Genomic DNA, 22,265 nt, shown 5'->3' on the forward strand with positions numbered 1-22,265 from the left:
GCACTTGGTGTCCTCAGAGTGTCTACCCACACTCTTTCTGGTCACTTTTCTTACCTTGTAGTGTCTCTTGTTTCATGGTGTAACAGATGCAGGGAACCCTGCCCAGCAGGATGATTTTATTATTATAATTATGGTCCTAACCACCACAGTGGCGACACTTACACTCTGCCCTGTTTATTCTCCCTGGGAAGTAAGGCTTTCTATCTGGGGTGGAGCCATAGCCAGGCTAGTGAAGAGAGTTCATTGTAATTAGCCCAGAACCACTGAGGCTGGGAGAAGGGTTGAGTCAGTTAGCTTTCTCTTGTGTGTGTGTGTGTGTGTGTGTGTGTGTGTGTGTGTGTGTGTGTGTGTGTGTTGATTCTACCATATTTGGGCTGACAGACAAGTATGTTATAGGGGGCCGAACAAGTCCTCCTTCCATGTTCAGTTGCAAAAGCTCAGATTAGCTGCCAGGTTGTTTGCAGAGACAGAAGATCCAGTCTCACGTTGTGTAGGTATGGAGGGAGCCAAGGGAGCACTTCAGTTTGATGGATGAAGGTGAGCAGAGACAGAAGATCCAGTCTGTGTAGGTGTGGAGGGAACTAGCCAAGGGAGCACTTCAGTCTGATGGATGAAGGTGAGCAAAAACAGGACAACCCAGGACCATGGTCATGAACAAATCAGAAACATTCCCTGGGATATCAGGAGGACTTGAGAGTATCATCTAAGATTAATGTGTGGCTTCTCATCTCTATTCCACCCCTGAGCCTTCAAATAAATGAAAACCTAAAAACTATATACTTGTGCATGCACACACACACACACACTATATATATGTATATATGTATATATATATATATACATATACATACACACATATGCTATCATATTTTCACATGAAAAATAGATTTAAAAAAAACCTGTGTTAAGTGTAGACGCTTAGAAGTAGAATGTCATATAAATAGTAGATTCAACACAACTGTGCAGGGACTGTGGATAATTTTATAGAAAGTAGGTTAACTGATTTTCCAGGACTAGGAAGTCCTGGAATATAGTGAGAGCTTCCAGAAAAGAAAAAAGAAAGAAAGAAAGGGAAAGAAAAAAGAAAAGAAAGAAAATCATTCCATTGTATTTTTAAAGCAAAGAAACCTGGACGTGTGACCAGGGCTGGCTTATGTTTGTGCCAGCGTTCCCTCTTCAGCACTTTCTGCCTGACGTGGGACAGGGCTGTCGCTGTGGTGCCTGAAAGGAGAGTGTGTGCCTGTTATGTCTTGCTGTGACTCTGAAGAAGGGCCCTTAGTGCATAGAGGAAGGCATGGGAAAGATCACCGCTTTTTTTTTTTCTTTTCTTTTTTCCCCCACCAACTTATTAGTGTTCGGGGAGTGACTTCAGCTCAAGTATTACAAATACGCCCTAATTATACTCAGTGACTGTATATCACTACAGATGGTTGATAGCCCTTGGTGGGACGTTTTATGAAGTTCAAACTCAATATTTTTAGCAATGTGGAGATTTAAAAGTGAAAATATAAGAGATATTGTATATGCCCTCAGGCATACTTTGTCTTAAATATTATCCTTGGCCAAGTGTGCTGTATAAATAAAGTAGATATTAATAGAACTGGCCAGGTGCCAAGCTCCTAGTATGAATTTTAGCCAAGAATATATTTATGGGGGTATAAATAATACTATGTCAACATTTAAAGAAGGGATCTGATTAGTTTTGAATTTCTTCATATTGATCTTTTCACATACTGTTAGTTTAAGACGCAAAGCAGAGTTGTGCTGGAGTTTACTGATAGCTTGCCCAGCAGGAATTAGTGGATGTCGAACACTTTGACTATCCCTTTGAAGTTCAAGGTGCAGATATTCAAAAAACACCATACAAGGCTTCAGAAATTCTGAAAAAAGTGACTCTATTACATCTAAGAAGAATCTAAACTGATATTAAAACCTGTAGAGACATGATGGGTAAGAGGAAGTAATTTTCTTTCTTTTTTTTTTTTTGTCTATTTTTGTTTGTTTGTTTGTTTTAAGTCTGAGGCTTTCCATTTGCAAGGAAGCAATCCCTACCTCTGAGCTATATCCCAAACCCTGTTTTGTTAAGAAGGGCCTCATGATATGGCTCAAGCTAGCCTTAAACTTGTCATATAGTCTAGACCATCCTCAAACTCATGACCCTTGGGTCTCATCTTCCCTAGTGCTGGGACTGTAGGAGTTGACCACAAGCTTGGCTCTCCTCTCTGCTATCTTCACAGCAAAGCAGGCATATGTTGTAGGTCTGACTCTGGCTCTGTTGTATCCTGCCCCTCCCTCTCCCTGCCCCTGCTGTGACAACTGATAATGCCCGGATAGTTTTCATAGTCTTGAGGGGGGGGGGAGCTGCTGGTCTTCATTAGATAGAAGCCAGGGATATTCCTATTCTCTCATAATGAAGAGGCAGCCTATCCACCTTCTCCATACACCAGAGAATTATCCAGCCTCGAATTTCAACATGGCCCATGGTAGGAAGCCACAGTTCCCCGATGTTGAGCTTGGGCTGCTGAATCCTGCTCCTAATACTGTTTTAAAAGTAATGGCAACAATAAAGTATCTTTATGATCTAAAGATATTAAAATAAAATAATCAAGTAGAGAATAATCATAATAGAATATGAGCTAGGCCATTTTGTATGGCAATGATACTTTATCATTGTGATATTGGAGCTCCTACATTAGAGACAATCAAGCTTCCCATTCATTGACCTTCAGTAACGGGGTTGGTCCCTCATTTACTAGGAATGCTAGTCAGTATCATTTCAGATGCCAGGCAGCACATAGAAAAAAAAAAAAAAAGAATAGAAGAATGATCCTGGATTTTCCAGTTTGAGTGGAATCTGCAACCTGGGCAAGCAAAGGAAGTTGATAGCCATGTTGGCTTATTCCAGCTCTTAGAATTAGGTGGATTGAAGTATATGGCCTGGAAAACCACAGTTAGGTTTCCTTTGTAATTCTTTCACATGAAGGCTAAACATTTAATACTAAGCAATTCTCCTTTTCTGGTACCCCTGTAATTTTCCAAGTGAAATTGCGGGATGTAGACTGAATAGCAACGACATGATGGTTTTGAGGAATGTGACTTAGCATTCAATTCATGAATCTGTCTCTCTGTATACAGACTGCTGGTCTATTGGGCCAACTGCCCAATGAAGGAGAATATTAGCAGAACACAGTAGTAGCTTTACTGTAAGATGTATTTTTACCTTCTCTCCTGAGAGAGTCTCTGTATGTTTGTGTATGAATATGTGGCAGGGGTGGGGTAGGGGGTTGGAGAATAAAGACTGGCTTGGACTTCTTGACTTCCAGAACGACTGTTAAAGTGCACAACAGACCAGACGTTAATTCCCTCTTTTTATGGCATTGTGGCCAGCACTACCTCTAATGCCTAACTGTGGTTACACTTGAGTTCCTCTGCATTGCCTTCCTGCAAGATTTCCTTCATTTTCACTTTGCAGACTAGGCAAGAGAAGCCTCATATTAAAACACGGTTTATAGCTGAAACAGGTAGGTAGTTTTTGTTGCCAAAGGAGGCTGCTGCCTCCTCTGAGTAGACTTCCATGTTTTAAAGGCTGGGAGTTCCCCAAGATGAAAGAGCAGGTGTGGTCCACTTAACCACACCTCTGCGTCTCCACAGCGCCTCCCGTGGTCAAGGAGAGGAGACGCAGGTTTTGAAAGCTCTCTTCTCCTTGGTGGAAAGATGCTGATGTAACCTTCCGTGTAAAGATATGAAAGAATGACAAACGCTTCTCCTAGAGGAAACGGAGATGTGAAAAAAAGGGCTAATGACTCACTGCTGAACCCACATCAAATCTGGGTTAGAATCGAGGAGGTCAGTGACTCCGGGGCCTTTGCCCAGAGATTACGACACACTTGAGGCTGCAGTTTCAGAAGGTTCGGGAAGGCAGGGTGGAGGAGCCTGGGAGAAGTGTGCAAGGACCGGTTTCTGGCCCACAGTGTTATTCCCATTGCTCCCGCCATCTCCTCCTCAAGTTCCCAAGGGAGGTGGGCGGCAAGCAGGTGCCTGCCCGGATCAGCCCTTTCCGCTGTCTCCTCGCATTTCCGGTCTGTCCTTCAGCCTCAGCAAGGAATCCACTTTGCAGATTCCCAGCAGCCTGACGAAATGTGGCTTTGGCTGAGATAAACAGATGTTTCTGCTGTCATTTTTAAAAGCATCTGGTGTGCTTGTGTCCTGCTCTTTAATATATTTTAAACAGAGATAATATTGAACCCAGGAATTCATTGTTCTCTAGGTATTTTATTTTAAATTTAATAACCTGTTAGGGATTCTGGGACAGGCTTGTTTAGGCCAAAAGGTTTACTTCCACCTTTTGTTTAGAAGAAATTTGTGTCTTGTTCTAACCTCAAGCTGCCTTCTTGGGTAGGTGGTTGTTCCTTTTCTAACCCCTGATAGCCAGAGGTGGGTGTCTGACTTTAGTCTCTCACCACTGCGCTTCCTTCTTGTGTTGGCTGGATGACCTTGACTCCACATCCAGCCCTCTTTGACCCCTGGCTCCCAATCCGAATTGCCCCTTGCCCTTCAAGGTGATGGGTATCCCTCTGTAGGGTGGTCAAACCTTTGTTGTGCCCATACCTACCTAGTGCCCCCCTGTGTTTGTGAGGTTTGGCAGACCTTCATGTTTCTACTCTGAGCCATCCGCTTCAGCGGACGGAGTGCAGAGGTTGAATGTGTGAAGAGGCTCTGGGCAGCCTCTGGCGCTGAGTAGGCCATTCATGCCAGTCATGGTTCATTGAGTTGCAATTGCCATTGATTTTAAGATGCACCACTGCTTTATACACCACCAGAAAGGGAAGATCACTCCGGTTAATTCTAGAGCTTGAGTGGTTAGGATGCCCCATGGACCACTTCCACTGTCTTGGGGTGTCTTGGCACCCCTGCATCATTCCGTAGAAGTTTCACCCAGGGGATCCAGTTCCCTTGTTCACTCTGGTTGTTTCTCAGGTGGCCTTTAGGCCTCAGCTCTCTTAAGTAATTAGGATTCTAGACCAGAGGTCAGCTCTGCGTTCTTCCTGTTCAACCCTCCCCCTTTCCAAGTCTCTTCCTGAACACTACATTCTGGGAACCTTTTACTTCTGTCCTTTATCCAAACATTTTCATGTCTCTGGGCCCTGCATCTTGTCTCTTCATCAGGGTGAACTGTCTTTTACTATTTTTGAAGATTCTTGTAGACTTAAGAAGATGGCTCCCCCATAAGAGACCATCTTTGGTTTTTCTGAATACATGTAATTGGCTCTTCTTCTGTACCCCAAGATCTTGACCCTGCTGTTTGTTCCTTATTTCTGCCTCCTTTCACTGTTTTTCTTGGTTGGTTCTGTAGTTGCCCTGATTCCTCTCTGTTCTTACAGAACCTAGCACATTGTCTTTGCTCAGTAAATGTTCAATGAGTGAGCAGTGCCTCTTGAGCAAGACTGAACTTCCAAAATGACCTGCATCAGGAAACCTGGACATAAAGGCTGTTCTTAAACATCAGGGGATAGAGGGCTCAGTGTCTCTGAGCTGAGGCTGCACAGATTCCTTTCCTGGTTCTGCATTTTTAGAGAATTATACTGATATGGACAAGACAAAAGTGAACCTTTACTGGGCACTTCTGTGGGCCAGGCAGGCTTGAAACATTTACACAGGCCTCATTTCATCTTCATAAGTCATCCCCTGAAGTTGGATACAGTTATCGGTGTATCAGTGATACATTCTATACAGAAAGGGTTTGCTCCCTGACGATAACAGTAGCCCTAATCCAGAGCCCAAGAAACAGACACCATTACTTTTCTTGTTTGTTTGGTAAATATGGAGTCTTAATATGCAAGCCAGACCTTGGGATATGCAATCCAGGCTAACATTGAACTCTTTATCTTACTGTTTCAGCCTTCTGAGTGCTAGAGTCACAGGCATGTGCCATTCTGAGTAGCTTAGCGTGGCTTATCTTGACCTGATGTCACTGGTCAATCCATTTAAGAATGACTCTGTTCTGTGGAGAATTGCATTTGAAAGTTCAGAATATTTTCTTAGAAAAGCAAATATATCTCTGAAGATTGCACAAAACTAGAGGTTTTTTTTTTCCTTCAACATGTTTTTTTATCTGTGTGCTTGGTTGATAGTAAAATTATGATTTATCAAGTCCTTGCTTGTGACCTGTACTGCAACCCCTCCCAAACATTTTATGATGCTTCCAGAGAATTAATTGACTTGGGAAGGCAAAATGAGTCTGAGCCTTAGAGCTAGCCAGATCCAATAAGTAGAAATAAGAGGATACACAGAAGATTGCTCCAAAAAAGAAGGGAGGGGAGGCTGTAAGAGTGGGGTCCTGTCTTGACTTACAACATGGCCTTCTCAGTACAGGCTTTCAGAACTGTGACACTGACATCAAAGTGTAGCTTTGCTGTTACTGGCCTTGTAGTGTGGGTTCATGCTTCTTCACCTGCCTGGGCCTCAGTTTCTCAGTTTGCAAGCCTGAAGAAAATAACAGCTGGTCCTAGTGTTACAAAGCATGGGTGTAGTAAGTGTGATCAGGACACCAACCTAAAGCATAGGTGTAGTAAGTGTGATCAGGACACCAACCACAACTGCTTCTGGCCCTTAGGGCCAGGTCTCACCTCCTCATAGTGGCGACCTGTCCCAGCTCCCCTAGTGAGAAACTCTATTGAGAAGGAAGCAAGACATCTGGAGAGAGCTTTGAGCCGGGTCAGACAGGCATGGTTAATCAGGGTAGGTGCACCTCTGACCTAGCCCTGAATTATCATGTACAAAGGCTGCAGTCAGTGAAGGAACTCAGAGAATGGGAGTCTCAAAGAGGAGGCTAGAAGACAGGCCTAGAAGGGACTTCACAGAAGTCACCCCAAATGATCTGAGGAGGAGAAATGAACCCAAACCAATGATACAAGGAGCACCTACTCTGAGCTTTCTGGTCTTGGGTAATAGTGTACTGTAGGATGTTTCCTCCGTGAATTTGTACCCTGGATTTCTTAGGGCAGCCTAGGAACACCACTTCACTGGTGCCAGAAAACTGCTATTCAAGAGGAAATTGACTGGGTTTAGGTCGTTTGGAAAGAGGGCCAGCTGCATGGAGCTGAACAAACCCTGTCCTGTGGACTGCTACCATCCCTGCATCCTCTCAAACAGCACTTGGACTCGGTAGGCCTGATAAGTTAGAAACGTTTGGCTTAGATTTTTCTTCAGCCACAATGATTTGAGAAACCAAATGCAGATGGAAAATACTCTGTGGATGTTGTGAAGCCCAAAGCGCCTGAAAATAGTTTGAATGCATTTCCAACCCTTGGCAGGCAGCTGTTTTCCTTCACACTAGCCTGCTCGGTGCATCTCCGTTCCCAGGGAGAGTGTCTCTGTGGCCTCAGGCCTTCCTGGCTCTTTCCACACTGGTAATTAGGAGGCAGGTTGTTCCTGAAGAGGAGACTCCACATATCTGAAGGCACAGTCATGGAGTAACTATGTGAGAACTGCTCTCTTGTGATATTTGTTTCAGGAAGTTCTGCAGGATCTTTCCAGTCTCATGAAAGAAAAAGAACAAGAAAAATGTCCTGTCTTGAATCTTGGCTCTGTTCATGTGACTTTCCCTATCTTGCCCACAGCACACTGACAAACACCACATATGTCCCAACAAGCTAGTTCCCAGATCACCGTCCATTCATAACCTCAGGCTGCCATAAGAACCCCTATTCCTTCCTTCTTGTGAACAAGAATGCTCCATTTGGCTCCAAGAAACAGGCTGACATGACCACAGGGCTGGTGAGCTCTCCAATCATTCCACCTGAAAGCAACACCATCAGAACGATCGGGTAGTTTTTCTTGGTGGATTTTAACAGCACAGGGCTATTTATTGTTGCCAAAGTGTAAGTGGGAATATTCTGGGAAATGCAATTTAATTTCCAAGCTTTGGACTGGTTTCATTGTTGGTAATTTCAGTGCTTCTTAGACCAAATTTATCACCAATTATTCTGTCTGCACCAGATGTGGTAGGACTTTGTCATTTTTCCATTTGGGGAAATTCTTTTTTTAGAGGGCCATTCATAGTTCATCCACCAGTTCAATCTCATTTTCATTCTGCTTTGACATCTTCATGATCACACTGAAATTGCTCCTACTTGATTTATAACGAAGTTCTGTAATTGAACAGCTAGCTCAGAAAGTCCTGAAAAGTGTAGACGGTGTTCTCTGACCCTAGTCCAGAAGAAGAAAAGAGCAACCCAGATAAAGGCCATTTCTCTGCAGAGGAAGAGCATTTATTGAAGAAACCGTCCCCTGGGATGGCTCTCTGTTAGTGTATCTTTCCACATCCAGGTTCATCCCTTGGCATCTGAAGCTCTGGAAGTTGAGAATGGGGACAGAGGAAGGCATGCTTCCCAACTCCTGCCTGGTCTGGAAGTGGAGGGCCAGCACAAAAGCTGGATTACAGCCTTCACTGGGCTCTCACACAGCAAGGACCGTGGTAGAGCTGTCTTCTGTGACCCACCCCCCCAGGGTTGCCTGTCTGTCACCATCTTGTTTGTATCTGAGACACCTCAAATCAGCAACCCTAGCTGATTGGAACAGTGTCAGCTCTTAGACCTCTCCATCGGCTTGTTAGGTTGTTACATGTGTCAGCTGAAGTCTCTAGGCAGGCCTAAGGGAACTGCACCCTGACCTGCCGCTTTTCTTCCTGTGACACCCATGCTTTCTGTTTCTGTGGGCTGGAGTGGTGGGCACTGCTCTCTCTATCTTGGAGGGGGACATAGTCCAGGAGAATCCCACTGTCAGAAAATATCACGATCCGCAATGAAATCGTGTGTATAGGGCCAGCTCTCATTTCGCAGGTGTCCCCATTACGGAAAGAAGTCCTGGAGTCAAGTCCCGAGTATTCTCTTTCCCAGTAACAGTTGTAGGTGCATTCTAAGATCAGTTGAAAGTTGTAGTTTAGTACTGTCAGAAAAAGGTAGCGCCCACTTGTGCATTTGTTCTTATTGAAGGAGAGATACTGCAGGTGTCTGTATGGAGAGCTTGGGAGGATCTTTCAGGAGCTGATTTGACATGAAGTTTATTGAAACTTTAAAAAAGATATGTTTATTTTATGTGTATGAGCATGCCTGCATGTAAATATGTGTACCGTGTGCATGCAGTGCCCTTGGAGGCCAGAAGTACATGTACGATCCCCTGCAACAGAGGTTACAGACAGTTTTGAGCCATTACCTAGGTGCTGGAAACTGAGCTGGGATCCTCTGCCAGAGTAGCCAGTGCTCTTAACTACCAAGCCATCTATCTCTTTGGCCCCAACTGAGAGTTTTAGACCATTTTAATTACACTCAACAGAGTCCACACAGTATTCCCAGATGGTTTGTAATCTATGTGCTTTAGGAGCTCTTGACCTCTTTGTCCAGATACAAGTTTCTGGAACCCTTTCTACAACCATGAGCGATAACCAGGAGGGGAGAGACAGAGGCTTGGAAATATGCATTCATAGCAAACACCAGAGGGGACACTTGGACATAGTCAAATTTGAAAACTACTAGTCCAACTCTTTGCCACTGAGACCCTGGAAAGACCTTTTGCCAGACCTCAGGGTCCCTCAGGATTATGCAGCCAGCTGGAAAGCTGGTAAAAGAAAAGGTATCCCTTTGTCAGTGGGGGATTTGTCTCATTGCTTCCCGTCCTACCATCAGCCCGCAGAACTTATCATTTACATCATAGTCTTTAGTTACTTTGTAAAGTATCCATGCAAAACACACTACTCCATCTTATAGTCTGTATAATTCAAATTCCTCTTTCTCAATTTATGAGTATCTAGATTCTTCTGAACAGTTTCATCTCTAAGACCATGACTACGTCTGGCTTTGTCTTTCTTATCTCACAAAGTGTCACAGATAACTAGAACCTCAGTCACCTCAAAAAATCAAAGTCCATCCATATCGCCGCTTATACAATTGTGTATAAGTTGAATGTTGGCTGCTCAAATAGCGAGGACTTCTTTCCGTGGCCTGAGAAGTCACTATTGTCCTCTGCATAGCCCCACACAGTCTGTGATCTTACTGTCTGGGGTACTGACCTCCACCAGAGATCCCTTTCCTGTGAACCTGCTTAAAAACACAAACACAAACAAAAGGCAAACAGAACAGGGCAGAAAGAACAGGAACAAGGAAGGATATTAATATTTCAACTTCATAGTAGAACAGAAGCAAACCAAAGGTGCATACTTAAGGATTCAAGGGCAGCACTTCCCTCCTCTGTCCTCACCTGTGTCCCTGAAGTCTAGGTGACTTTGGGCAGTGTCGGCCACCTGCATTCAATGGGCAGAATGGTATCTCTTCTGTATCAGGGCATGTACTGGCCTGAAGAAGGTGCTGTTTCCCAGGGAAAGGCCTTAGGTTCCCCCCACAGGGCCATCACACAGAGGAACAAGTGTTGAGCAAGCCGCTCCCTCCACGTCGCTGCCCGTCTCTGATTATGTTCCTTAAGATTTTTATTTAGGATAACTTTCAGCACGACTTTGTGAAGGTCAGATATGAAAGAGAAAACTTGCTAATCTTGTGACAAACAGTTTATACTCCGGGTGAGGGATACCCTCTCCCTATCAGACTGTGGAGAAACTCTAAAAGTAAACAGCACAGTTGCGTACCGGGGGGAACATATGGGCGCAGATGTCGGCTGGAGGCAGCATATGGTAGCAAGATGACAGCGGCATGTTCGGCTAAAGGGTCATCACTAGCCCTCCCCTTCCCTGCCACACCGGCCGTGCGCAGCCCCATTTCAGAACCAGAGTGTTCTGGCTTGAAAGTGAAATCTACACATGTGTGAACATGTGTCGCTGGGGGCTTGTTAGAGGGCTGAATGTTGGAGATGGTCAGTGTGGGGTGTGGGAAGGGCTGTTACTGTCTATTTAAAGTACAGGGGTAAGGCATCTGTGTGGAGGAGTCCATGAAGCCTTTGTCTTGTTAAAAGAAGGTTTGAGTCTGTTCTGAAGGGCATTGGTATCTAGAAGATACACCCATACAAGCACGCAAACAGAAGGCACACGGATTCCAAACCCATGCGAAGCACTAGAAAGAACTGCATTCATGCCAAACTTGGATGTAGGCAAGGCTTTCATCACTACACAAACCAGATAACGGAAAGGTCTGCGACGCTCAATTGCCTTTTATCTACCAGTCTTTTAAATCTGGCATCTTTTTTGGGGAAGTAGGGGCAACATGTTTGTCTTATATATACAGAAACATGGGTAAATTCAGGGGGAAATCAACCGATTTTAATCCCCATCTTCTCCTGCAAAAGTCCTGTTGGAGAGAAGAAAGCCGATGCTGTGAACACTCAGCAATGTTTCTTTCCTCTTCCCTTTGATATACACAAGTCCGTCCATGTGTTTTTTTTTTTGTTTTTTTTTTTTTTTTTTTTTAGTTTTTCCAGTGCGTTTTCTTCCTCTAAGAATAAGGCAGCAACATGTTGACCTAGTTGCCATTCTGTTAAACACAAAAGTATCCCAGTAGTCCAGCTCTAAGGAAGACATGTTTAATCTCTTTCAAAACGTGCTAACTTTTGAAATTGTAGGCCCATAGCTCTAAATCAACAAGCCCTAGGATTTCTGACCCAAACGTGAAAGGGGTTTCATATGTGGGTGAAAAATGAGGACAGGTGGTTTTTAAGATTGGCCAGCCAAACAAAGACTCAAGCTTTGTTCTGAACAATAGACTCTTTTGTCCAAGGGGGTCAAGACCTTTCTTATTCATCCTTAGTATAATTCAAGGTATTACTTTTCCCCAGTTCAGTATATAAATTGTAAATTGTTGTTTTATTACGAGAGCATGTCAAAAGGACAATTGCACTGAGCAATGTGGGCTGCTGGGTAAGGCATAACAAGAGATCAGGGACTAGAAATCAGGGGTGGGAGCGAAGCGTTTGAGTGTTCAATGTCCTGCCCTGGTTATCAGATGCCTGCTATTTTGAGGGGTGGTGTGGGGGGATGGTAAGACTAGCCAGCAAGTCCCTTTTCCACTTGGAATCTTAGATGTAGTTCTGGGCTGGGCATGTCTTCAGTAAAATAGCTAATGACTGCTTTTTAAAACCCCTAGCTGTCTGCCCAGTTGTTACAACACCCTCTGGCTCAGGGGGCAGCTTTTGCTCCAGACAGTCCCAGGTGCTCTGTGGGTACCTTGGTGAGTATACTTGTCCACTTTCTTCCTCCTTTGACATGGCGATAGCAAGTCTTTTGTGTCTGTCTCCAGTGGGGAACTGGTCAGAGGGGAGACCGGATTTTGAGAAACAGCTTGTAGGTGAGCAGTCACCAAAGTGCCTGGAATTTTCTAGTCGGTTTCATGAGAAGAACTGATGACTAGCTTGGAAGTGACACACTGCCCCATGTGCAAGAATGACTACCAGGTGTGAGCTGTGTGTGCCAGGGATCACAGAGGGATTTAAAGTATTGATCCTTTGATCCCAGCAGAGGCCATTTTCTGAAGGGCCCAAGATCTAGTAAGGCCTGGATGTTAATGGGAGGTTCCTTTTGCAGAGTTTATTTGTGTCTGCGTTCCTATTTTTGACACAGTGTAGTTTAATTAATGTTCCTTGTACTAAACCAAAATGAAAGGAGATCCTCCCCTTAAAGTGACAGAGGGAAGCTCCTGGGTGAGTCATGTTGATGTTGTGACCTCTAACCTTCATTGTTACATGAGAAAATGACTTGTCGTAGGTTAGTCCCTCAGTTACCTGAACCTGGAGACCAAGTGTAAGCCCCTCAGCTCCACCTATTAGAATGAGGGTCACCAAACCCACAGGTGTCTGCTGCCTTCTGATTCAGAGCATCACCTGTTCCCTTAGCATTGATTGAATGCCTACTGTGTTCTGGGCAGTGAGTCCACAAAAAAGATTTCAGAGAGCCAACACTCCAGGAATTCAGTGGCTGACTTGTCCCTGAGCCATGCACAGGAAGAAAGAAACAGACCAAGTGAGGTAGGACTCCTGAAATGTATGTGGAGGTCCTGCATTGACCCAGAGGGGATGGTTTTACTGCCCTGACGGAAGCCTAATTCTCTGGCTCTCCTGTTTTGCAACTTGACATGCCTGGCCTCGCTTCTTAGGAACTACTGTGACTTAGAGTGGCCGGAGCTCAGGTTTTCTAGTACAAAACAAAACAGTAGCCCCAGTTCTGTTAAGAGTGTGTGTTTATCACTGTATTTTGGTGTTGAAGGCCTCACGTGGCTCGAGGGAACAATGGGAATAAACACAGTAAAATGCTCAGTCTGTGCTGGGGTAGCTCTGTGTGAGACAAGATTCCATTTGACTTCTAAGTTCTGAATTTGTATTTCCTTCCACTTTCTAAAGCAGAGTTAAACGTGCTATTTCCTGCCACTCACTAGCAGGGTTTTGGAAGGGGAAATGCAAACAAGTGAGTAAAGGCAGACCTCTGTCGAATCCCCTCCACATCCCTGTCACCCAGGTCACACCACTCATTCTCAGACCAGGTTAATGACAGGAGACCGGGGGACAGTCTCCTTTTTCTCTCTCTCTCTTTCTTTTTTTCTTTCTTCAGGAAATTGTGGTTTGGAGGAGTGAGTTCCTTGTCCTTGTCCCAGAACTGGCTGATAGTGGCACTGACATTGGAATCCAGGTGTGACCTGGCTTTGCTCCACCCTAGCCACAGGCTCCAAAGTCACTCCTTCCTGCTTTCCTCTCATTCATTTTGTGACTCCTTTCCTCCCTACCTTAGGTGACTTTCCTCCTTCTGCCCAGCAAGCAGGCCAAGCCCTTTCCTGGTTCCTGGAGTAGTTTTTCTCCCTGGATTCTCCTGTTTTGTTGAAGTTGTTTTCAGTTAGCAGTTGCCTAGAGCTTTCCTCTTCCTTTAGTGAATATGACACACGAAACCCCAGCACTCCTTGGGGAATCTGGTTTTGTCCTGAACATCTCTGAGGGTAAAGGAGGGCATGAGGCACAGACTTGGCTAGGTTCCCATACACTGGGAGGCTTTCCCACCCCACGTGGCAGACCCCTCTGAGGTCTTCCAGGCCAGACCCCTTAACAGGGTGCCAGGAAATGGCTCAGTCAATAAAGCACTTGCCTCCTACTCAGGAGGACCTGAGTTCAATCCCCAGAACCTACGAGGAAGTGCCAGGCATAATGGCACACTTGTAATCCATGAAGTTGGAGACAAGGGATCCTTGGGCCTCAATGGTCAACCCTTCTAGCAAATTGGTGAGCTCCAGACCAAAGAGAGACCCTGTCTCAAAAGAGTTGGTCATGAGTCTCTCTCTCTCTCTCTCTCTCTCTCTCTCTCTCTCTCTCTCTCTCTCTCACACACACACACACACACACACACACACACACACACACACACGGTGGGGGTGGGGGGGAGGTCAGATTTCTGTGTAGTGCGCTCTGCTTTTATTTTGTCTTAGAAATAGTAACTGAGTAAAAACATGAATGCCTGCCAGGTGCAAGCATCCGGGATCCGAGTGAATTTCTCTCCATGCCTGTGATTCAAACACTCATTCAGTGAAGCAGCCTGTGTGGAGCAGCTCAAGAGCCATCCCTATCACTTTGTTTGAACTATCCCTCCATTCCAAGGAGATGCAGGGAGCAGATAGCAGCAGTGGGTTGGGGTGCCTCTTCCTTTCTTTACCAGGTAATATGGGTGCTGGTGACCTGTAGGGGTCTGACATTGGTGACAGGTTGACCTACTTGATGCTTCCTCAAGCAGTCTGTGTTATTCCCATGCTGTCACAGACTATGATCTTGAAGAACCATTTTCTTGTGCTGAGTCCGTCATCCCCAATAATAACTAAAGGAAAGGTTAACCTGCCTAAGCATAAAAGCTTGGTTGCCCACAAATCTGTCTGTCACTTAGGCTATACATGGCTGAGGATGGCTATGGATGCAGCTAAACGCAAACATACTTAAAACTTTATGTGATTTTTTTTTGCAATGTTTAAAAATCCAATTGTGTGTTTCCCAAGCGTGAACTTTGTAGATAACATCTTTTTGCAATGTCAAAAGATTGGATGTGCCTAATTATAGAGGTGGCTGGGCATGGAGGAACCATGTCTATCATCCTGGCACTAGGAAAGCAGAAGCAGAAGAATCACGAGTTTGAGGCTAGCCTGGGCTAGACTCTGTCTAAAAGAAGGAAGCAAGAGAGGAAAGAAGGAAGGAAGGAAGGAAGGAAGGAAGGAAGGAAGGAGGAAGGGAGGGAGGGAGGGAGGGAGGAGGGAGGGAGGGAGGAGAAAGTGAGGGGGGAGGAGGGAGGAAGGAAGGAACTGGAATTCCAAACTTAGATAAGCAGTAGAGATAGCTGATAGTCTCTTAATGAATGCCTAGATTAACAGTCACAAGGATGGACTCATTATTTAAGGATTTAGTACAAGGTTTTTCAGTGACTCCATTAAGATTTAAAGATGGGGGCTGAAGAGATGGTTAGGGGTTAAGAGCCCTTGCTGCTCTTTCAGAGGCCCCAGTTTGGGTTCCCAGTCACCACCCAGGGGCTCACAACCATCAGTAACTCCAATTCCAGGGGATCTGTTACTTCTTCTGGCCTCCAAGGTACTGAGCACAAACATAGTGCAGAAACACACAGGTAGGCAAAACACTCACACACATAAAATCAAATCAACACATCTTAAAAAACAAAGATTGAAAGGTGGCATTCAAAGCATAGCCTGTCTATGTATGTCCCAAGGTGTCTTACAAAGCAGCTTCCTTGGGCCTGTCCCAGACCAGCAGAGTCAGAAGCACTGGGTGGGGTTAGCTGGGGGGTTGCATGCTCTAAACAGACTGCAGGTGCTCCTGATGTCACTGAAGTTTGCAGCTGTGAGAGCCAGTGGATGCTCTGATGATGCACGTCTGTTTACTCACAGACGCCCATGTGGAAGGCTTCAGATCCAGCAGGGCCTCTGTTTGATCAGCTGCTGCTGCAAGGGAGGGCCCCTGAATCCAGAGCCCATTCAGAGCTCTCACTATGTGCCTCCCGTTTTCCAAAGTACCTACAAACAATGAGGTAGACCTGTTACTGCTAGTATCATGCAGAGTCCTTGCTCCTTGTCTGCCGTAGGGAAGGGCCTTCCTTGAGTGCACAGGGAAGTGAATTGGGCACATGGGGTAAGTAGCATCTTGGCATCAGACAAGGGAGGAATCCCTTCATTCCAGTGCCTTCTTTTTTATTTTATGTGTATTAGTTTATTTTTTGTCTTTTTTTTCCTGCACGTGCGTGCGTGCGTGTGTGTGTGTGTGTGTGTGTGTGTGTGTGCGTGCGTGCGTGCGTGTGTGTGTGTGTGTGTGTGTGTGTGTATGTGTGTGTATGTGTGCACAATGTGCATGCAGTGGCCAAGGAGAACAGAAGAGGCTCTTGAATCTTGGAACTGGAGTTATGACAGTTAGGAGCTGCTATATGAGTGCTGGGAACCAAACACGGCTCCTCTGCAAGAGCAGCAAGCACTCTAACCACTGAACTACCTCTTTAGCCAACAACGAATGTGAACTCCACTGTCTGGACCAAACTAAGTGTCTTCTGGTACTGAGGTTTTCACTTTCCAAATGCTATTTGTCTTAAAGTAGGTGAGAATCTGACCAAGCTCAGAAAGTATCGTCATGATTTGACTTGTGCAGCTTGTGCGCCCCAGGATTCTGGTGTGAGTTTTGAACCACCCAGCTCTCTGAATCTTATCCTCTAATAGGACAATTTCAGTACTGGTTTTACTTCTCTTTTTGGTCATCATACTGTTTCGAGAACTGCCCAGTTCTCCTCTCATGACTTACCTCACTACTGAGGTGTGAGAAGAAGAGCCGAGAGGGTTAATTTTACTCCCCAACCAGGCTTTAATGGGAAGATCTCTACAGTAACTACAGGCATCAATAGAATCCTCAAGTAAATGTCTAATGCTTGCAGCAGTCTGGGGGAAACAGAAGAGATACTTACGAGACACTAATTTATTCACCAGCACTTACTGAGTCTCTGCTCTTCCTTTTGAGATCTTGATTCTGGTGGTGGAAGACAATCAATACTACAGAGTAAAGGAGAGGACGCAATCTGAGAAATGTTCCGGAGAACATGAGTAGGGCAAGTTTGGGGAGATGCAGGGATGAGTAACGTTCTCACGTAGTCGGGGCATGGAAGTGTTGTTTAAGAAGACAGTATTTTTTTTTTTTTTTTAATTTTCTGGAGCTGAGGACCGAACCCAGGGCCTTGTGCTTGCGAGGCAAGCGCTCTACCACTGAGCTAAATCCCCAACCCAAAGAAGACAGTGTTTAAGCAGAAACTGGAAGGAGATCGGAGTGGCTGTGTGGGAGGAGCGTCACTGCACAGGAAGCAGCCTGACTGTCCCTGGCATGTTTTAGGATTATCAAAGTATCCTAGGGGATAAGAATAGGAGGATGGGGGGGTGGGGTTCATGCAGGATCCCATTGGCCAGTGAAGAGCTGTGGCTTTTCCTCTGAAGACAGGGTAGTTCTACGAAAGGTTTACTACGGCTGTTCAGTTGAGAATGGAGTACACAGTAGCCCAGGCAGAAGCAGGAAGTCCAGCAAGATCTTTTTTTTTTTTTTTTCGAGACAGGGTTTCTCTCTGTAGTTTTGGTGCCTGTCCTGGATCTTGCTCTGTAGACCAGGCTGGCCTCGAACTCACAGAGATCCGCCTGCCTCTGCCTCCCGAGTGCTGGGATTAAAGGCGTGCACCACCACCACCTGGCCAGCAAGATCTTTATAAGGCATGGGAGTGAGATCTTCCAAGAATTCTTCCATGTACACCTATGCCATGATGACACTGTTCATAAGCTCAAGGGCCGTGAACATTTGTGCATGTGTGCATGGAAGCCATCTTTATTTTTATGTATGGTAGGGGGAGGGGCGTGCAGGTGCCACAAGTGTGCATATGGTCAGTGTGGAAGTCAGTTCTCTCCTCTTTACTATATGGAATCGGGTATTGAACTCAGGTTGTCAGGCTTGGCTGTGAGTGCCTTTACCTATTCAGCTATCTCACTGCCCCTGATTGCTTTTAATTAGTAATTCTGAGTAATTAGTAACTCACCTTCTTCCTTTCTGACAAGAAACCATTTTGGCAGCCCTCTGTGTGTGAAAATATCCATCCCCTGGCTCTCCCATCCTGTAGTGACAAACAGGAAGTGGCAGCTATTGGAGTATGTGCTTGCTGTAATGTTTAGTAATAGTCCCCTTTGACTCAGTGGCCAGGGACACAGAGCACTGAACTCATAGGTGACCATACCTTAACCTCCAAGGATGGCATTCTACCTTTCCCTGTGCGCAGGAGAAAGCTAGTCTCTCAAATTTTTTGATCTGTCCAGCTGAGTCCAATATAAGAAATTGAAATGGAAATGCCTTGGTTTAAATATCAAAGTCAGTATTTAAGTTAAGCAATGTGTAAAGCCATGCCTCTTAGTGCTCAAAAAGATTTCTGTTGGGCTGGATTTTGCTTTTTAATTCTTAAGTTCTGAACAGCAAGCCTTCACACTGGGAGGCTGATTTCATCCCTTTATCTGAACAAGAATTATCAATTGAGTGTGCAGATGGCATATGTAGTGTGTAGGAGTATAGCACAGATTCTCCCAGTTTCTCTTCTGTTCCTGTAACGAGTACCATGGACAAAAGCTACTTAGGGGAGGAAAGGATTTATTTGCTTCCAGGTCACAGTCCATTAGTGAGGGTAGTCAGGGCAAGAACCCAAGGCAGGAACTTGAAGCAGAAACTACGGAGGAATGCTGCTTCGCAGGCTCCCTCACAGGCTCATGTTTAGCTAGTTTTGTACAGTGCAGGATCTCGCCTATAGATAATGCCACCAATGGTGGGCTGGGCCCTCCCCCAGCAGTTGACAGGCAAGGCATTATCTCCCAGACGTTCCTGTCTGGTCTAGGTAATTCTTCAACTGAGCTTCTCCTCTCAAGTGACTCCAGGCTGTACCAAGTTGACAATTACAGCTAACTAGCACAGACCCCACTTTCAGGGAATCTAGAACCTAGTGAGGAAGTCAGGCAGACCAAACCAAACAACCCAAACGAAGGTCAACCCTATGGAATTGGTTTCAAGCAAGGCATCCAGAGGCCAAAAGAATTGCCTAACATGGCTTAGGGAAAGGATAGCTCCTAAGGGGAGATGATATTTGCAACCTGAAAGATGACCTTTAAGATTGTAGTTTGGCCACCTGGCAGCAGCAGGAAGTGTTTTATGTTCTCTGGAAGCAGACTTGTCCTTTCATGTGAGCTTGCGTGACCGCCATCTTGACGAGTCGTGAAGCAGCCAGGAAGGCTTCCTGTAGTCTTTGAAAAATTGAGGTGTGTTTACAAGAGATCTTTTTTTTTTTTTTTTTTTTTTTTTTTTTTTTTTAAGACTGAGGCTGGAGAATAGAATTGCAGAATTATATGAAGTGCTTATTTTTCAAAGTTGGTTCATTGGGAAGATGCATTTAGCCTATTTATTGTAGACATGCATGTAATGGTATGCTTTGGTTGTTTGGAATCTGAAATACAGTATTATTCTATAAGCTTGAAGTCAACCTCAAAAGCCCTGCTGTCAATCCCAATGGCCCACAGCAGAGATGTATCTCCTATTCATATGGTTATAGTACACCTTCTGAGTTGACTATATTATGCTCTGGGAGATCTCCATTCGGTGACCCTAACTTAAGCATGGTGACAGTCCCCACCCATATTCCACAAGTCACAAGGCCAAATCTGATTTTAGAAGGGTCAGAAGAGGGCACAGGGAGAAAATGAGGATGCATTAGGACTGGCCTGCAGAAGAGGACAGCCAGCATTTTAAACAAATGATACTGGCTGTCACGGGGTCAGTGGAGGAGATGGGAAGGAGAGAAAGTTTTCACCAGTGTTGAAGGCTTTTCTATGTTGTGGATGTGCACTAAGTCCACATCGTGGCTGAGTCTGTATAGTTCTGAAGAGCATTTTAGGGGAGACTGACTGAATGCTGAGTGGGCTGATGTTAGAAAGATAGACAGACATGTCGCTTCCCTTCATTTTCATAATGACTTGTTCCTCCAGTGGAGACGAGTTTTGCCAGTAGCGGAAGTATGGCTGGAAGGACCGGGTTTCTGAGGCACGTCTTGATGTGGTGTATGAAGTTTGCGTTTGTCAGAAAAAATGCTGAAGTAGGCTTACCTCCCTTGCCTTAGGGTCCTAGATTCCCTTCCTGGTCCTGACATGCCTGGAGGTGTCTGTGGAGGTTGTCCACAGCAAGGATCTGACTAGTTATCCTTGAAGCTCTGAGTCCTCAGGTGGCAGCAGTTTGCTAGAGAGCGCCAGCTCTTCTTCTCCTCGTATGTCTCCTGTGACCTTCTTGCTGACTTAGCTTTTGTATCGTGTTAGCCTCTTGATTCTAGAGTCTAGAACTTTGGTCTCCTGATAGTGACACTTCAGGTACAGATCCTAGAGTCAGACTCTTAGCTGCGTACCCAGTGAACAAGCTGGAAAGTTGCTCTGGCGGGCAAGGGCCTCTGCCGTTGTGACCCCTGTGGCAGTGACAGCTCTCTGCTGTGAGGACCCCTGAATGTGCAAGGTGGCATATTGCTTACAAGTTCATAGATAATCATCGGCACAGCCTATTCTTAGTAGCAGCAGATGCTAAGCTTCCCCAGCCTGCTCTCGGGGTCAGTGGTGGGAAGGGGAAGAAAAAATGAAAGCATTGTTTTGCACATGGCTGGACATCTGTATTTCTGAATTGCCCTGTTGTGTGTATGATGCAACTGCCGGAGCTGTTTTGCTGAATGTGAACTTTGTCCACCAACTGGAGTCTAAATTGGTTTTGGATCCTTCTGAACTCTAAATGGTCAGAGCATATTTTTCTAATATTCAGTTGGATTGTGTCTTTGCTCTGAAGTGGAGCTGACTCCCTATGTGCTCACATCGGCAGCAGGGGGCTTTTCCATGTCCACGTTGCTTGTTTTCCCAAGACTGACAGCTACTTTCTTCATCCACTGTCCATATTCGGGAAACCAGGAAGGTAGCTCCCAGTGGATCTGAGAACACTGTGACTTCAAGGATCATTAACTCTAGCAGTGTTGTTGGGGAGAGAGAAGTTTGTTTTTCAGAAACCGAACAAGGTGAATCAGCAGCATGGTTGGCCAGCAGGTATGCAGTGACTGAGCTTTACACGTAAAAACCACTTGCCCTGGCATGGAAACCCTAGTTCAGGAGTTCTCGCCTCCACGGTGCGTCCAAATCAACTGGGAAGCCTACATTACCCATGCTAGTGTCAATCTGGATAAGTTCTGACCCAGTTAATTGTCTGTGGAGGGACCCAGTGTCTTTAGCTTTCAAAAGGCTGCCCAGGTGGTCTGGGAGCCTCTGTTTTGGACGAATACCTACTGCTTCTAATAAAACTGTGTGGTTCTGCCCGGCTGTCCGTATTTTATTTTGAGGGCATATTTGCATGAAGAAAGGACATCTAGGGTGGGATGCTGATGGATGAGAAGAGCGGACTGTGTCTTTACTACTAATATAAGGGCAGGAGAGAGAGCACAGGCTGTAAAGGGCTTGTAAGATCACTTGAGTTTGATCTCCAGAACCCACATAAAAAAAGCCAGGCCTGTGGTATGTGCTTGTAATCCTAGCTCTGGGGGGGGGGTTTGGGGGATGGGGGGTAACTTAGTACTGGAGCGGGTGGGAGGGAAGCAGATCCCTAGACTCCCAGTAACCAACCTAGCCTACTAGATAAGCTCCAGGCCAATGAGAGAACATGTTTGTGTCAGATAAAAAACGTGGGCAGCACTTGAGGAAAGACACCCGAGTTTCCTATGGTCACTGCATACACACACATACACGTGCACCCATAGACGCATGAACGTAAACAAAAATATGAACAATACTGCTAACAGTCAGTGGCTGAATAGTTGGGCTCTGGGCTAATATCTGTATTGGCCCTATCTATATATGACCATTATTATCCTGCTTTATAGACAGGAAGGAGAGGCTTACAGACATCACGTGTCCTTTTCTCACGGTCACACAGATGGCAGATGGCAGAGCCAGAGCATAAACTTGGGCTGCCTGACTCCAGAGTCATCCTATTACCTGCTTTCCCTTCAGGGATAAACTTCAAATTTAAGTGAGATTTTGTTTGTAGGAGTGAGATGACAGAGAGAGACCCCAGGGGCTGGGAGCTGTCTTGTCTCATGTATAGGAAGTCGTTCTTTTCCAACAAAGAGAAAGATGTGGGTTTTTTTCTGTTCTTTTTCATTCTTTTAAATACTGTGTATCTCTCTTATAAGCTTATGAAACCCATGGGTTCAAACACTGGTATCAGAG

At 45.3% G+C, this 22,265-nt stretch overlaps 1 protein-coding gene and 1 long non-coding RNA gene across 4 annotated transcripts in view; both read left to right on the forward strand.

Annotated features, from left to right (window-relative positions):
• Tgfb2 (transforming growth factor beta 2) overlaps positions 1–22,265 on the forward strand; it is an 87,866-nt gene that overhangs the window by 3,125 nt on the left and 62,476 nt on the right. For 2 of the 3 annotated variants that reach the window (XM_028876730.2, XM_028876727.2), the window contains exon 2: positions 12,084–12,167. The exons of the other annotated variant lie outside the window; for it this stretch is intronic. In XM_028876730.2, the coding sequence (XP_028732563.1) occupies positions 12,084–12,167 (84 nt within the window). The remainder of the gene's footprint in view (positions 1–12,083; positions 12,168–22,265) is intronic. 3 annotated transcript variants of the gene reach the window in all.
• Positions 6,461–8,021, forward strand: LOC114698211. The gene is made up of 2 exons (XR_003735321.2): positions 6,461–6,524; positions 6,564–8,021. It is a non-coding gene; the product is annotated as an uncharacterized LOC114698211 (long non-coding RNA).

The sequence above is a fragment of the Peromyscus leucopus genome, chromosome 15 (assembly GCF_004664715.2).
Source record: "Peromyscus leucopus breed LL Stock chromosome 15, UCI_PerLeu_2.1, whole genome shotgun sequence".
Classification (NCBI taxonomy): domain Eukaryota; kingdom Metazoa; phylum Chordata; class Mammalia; order Rodentia; family Cricetidae; genus Peromyscus; species Peromyscus leucopus.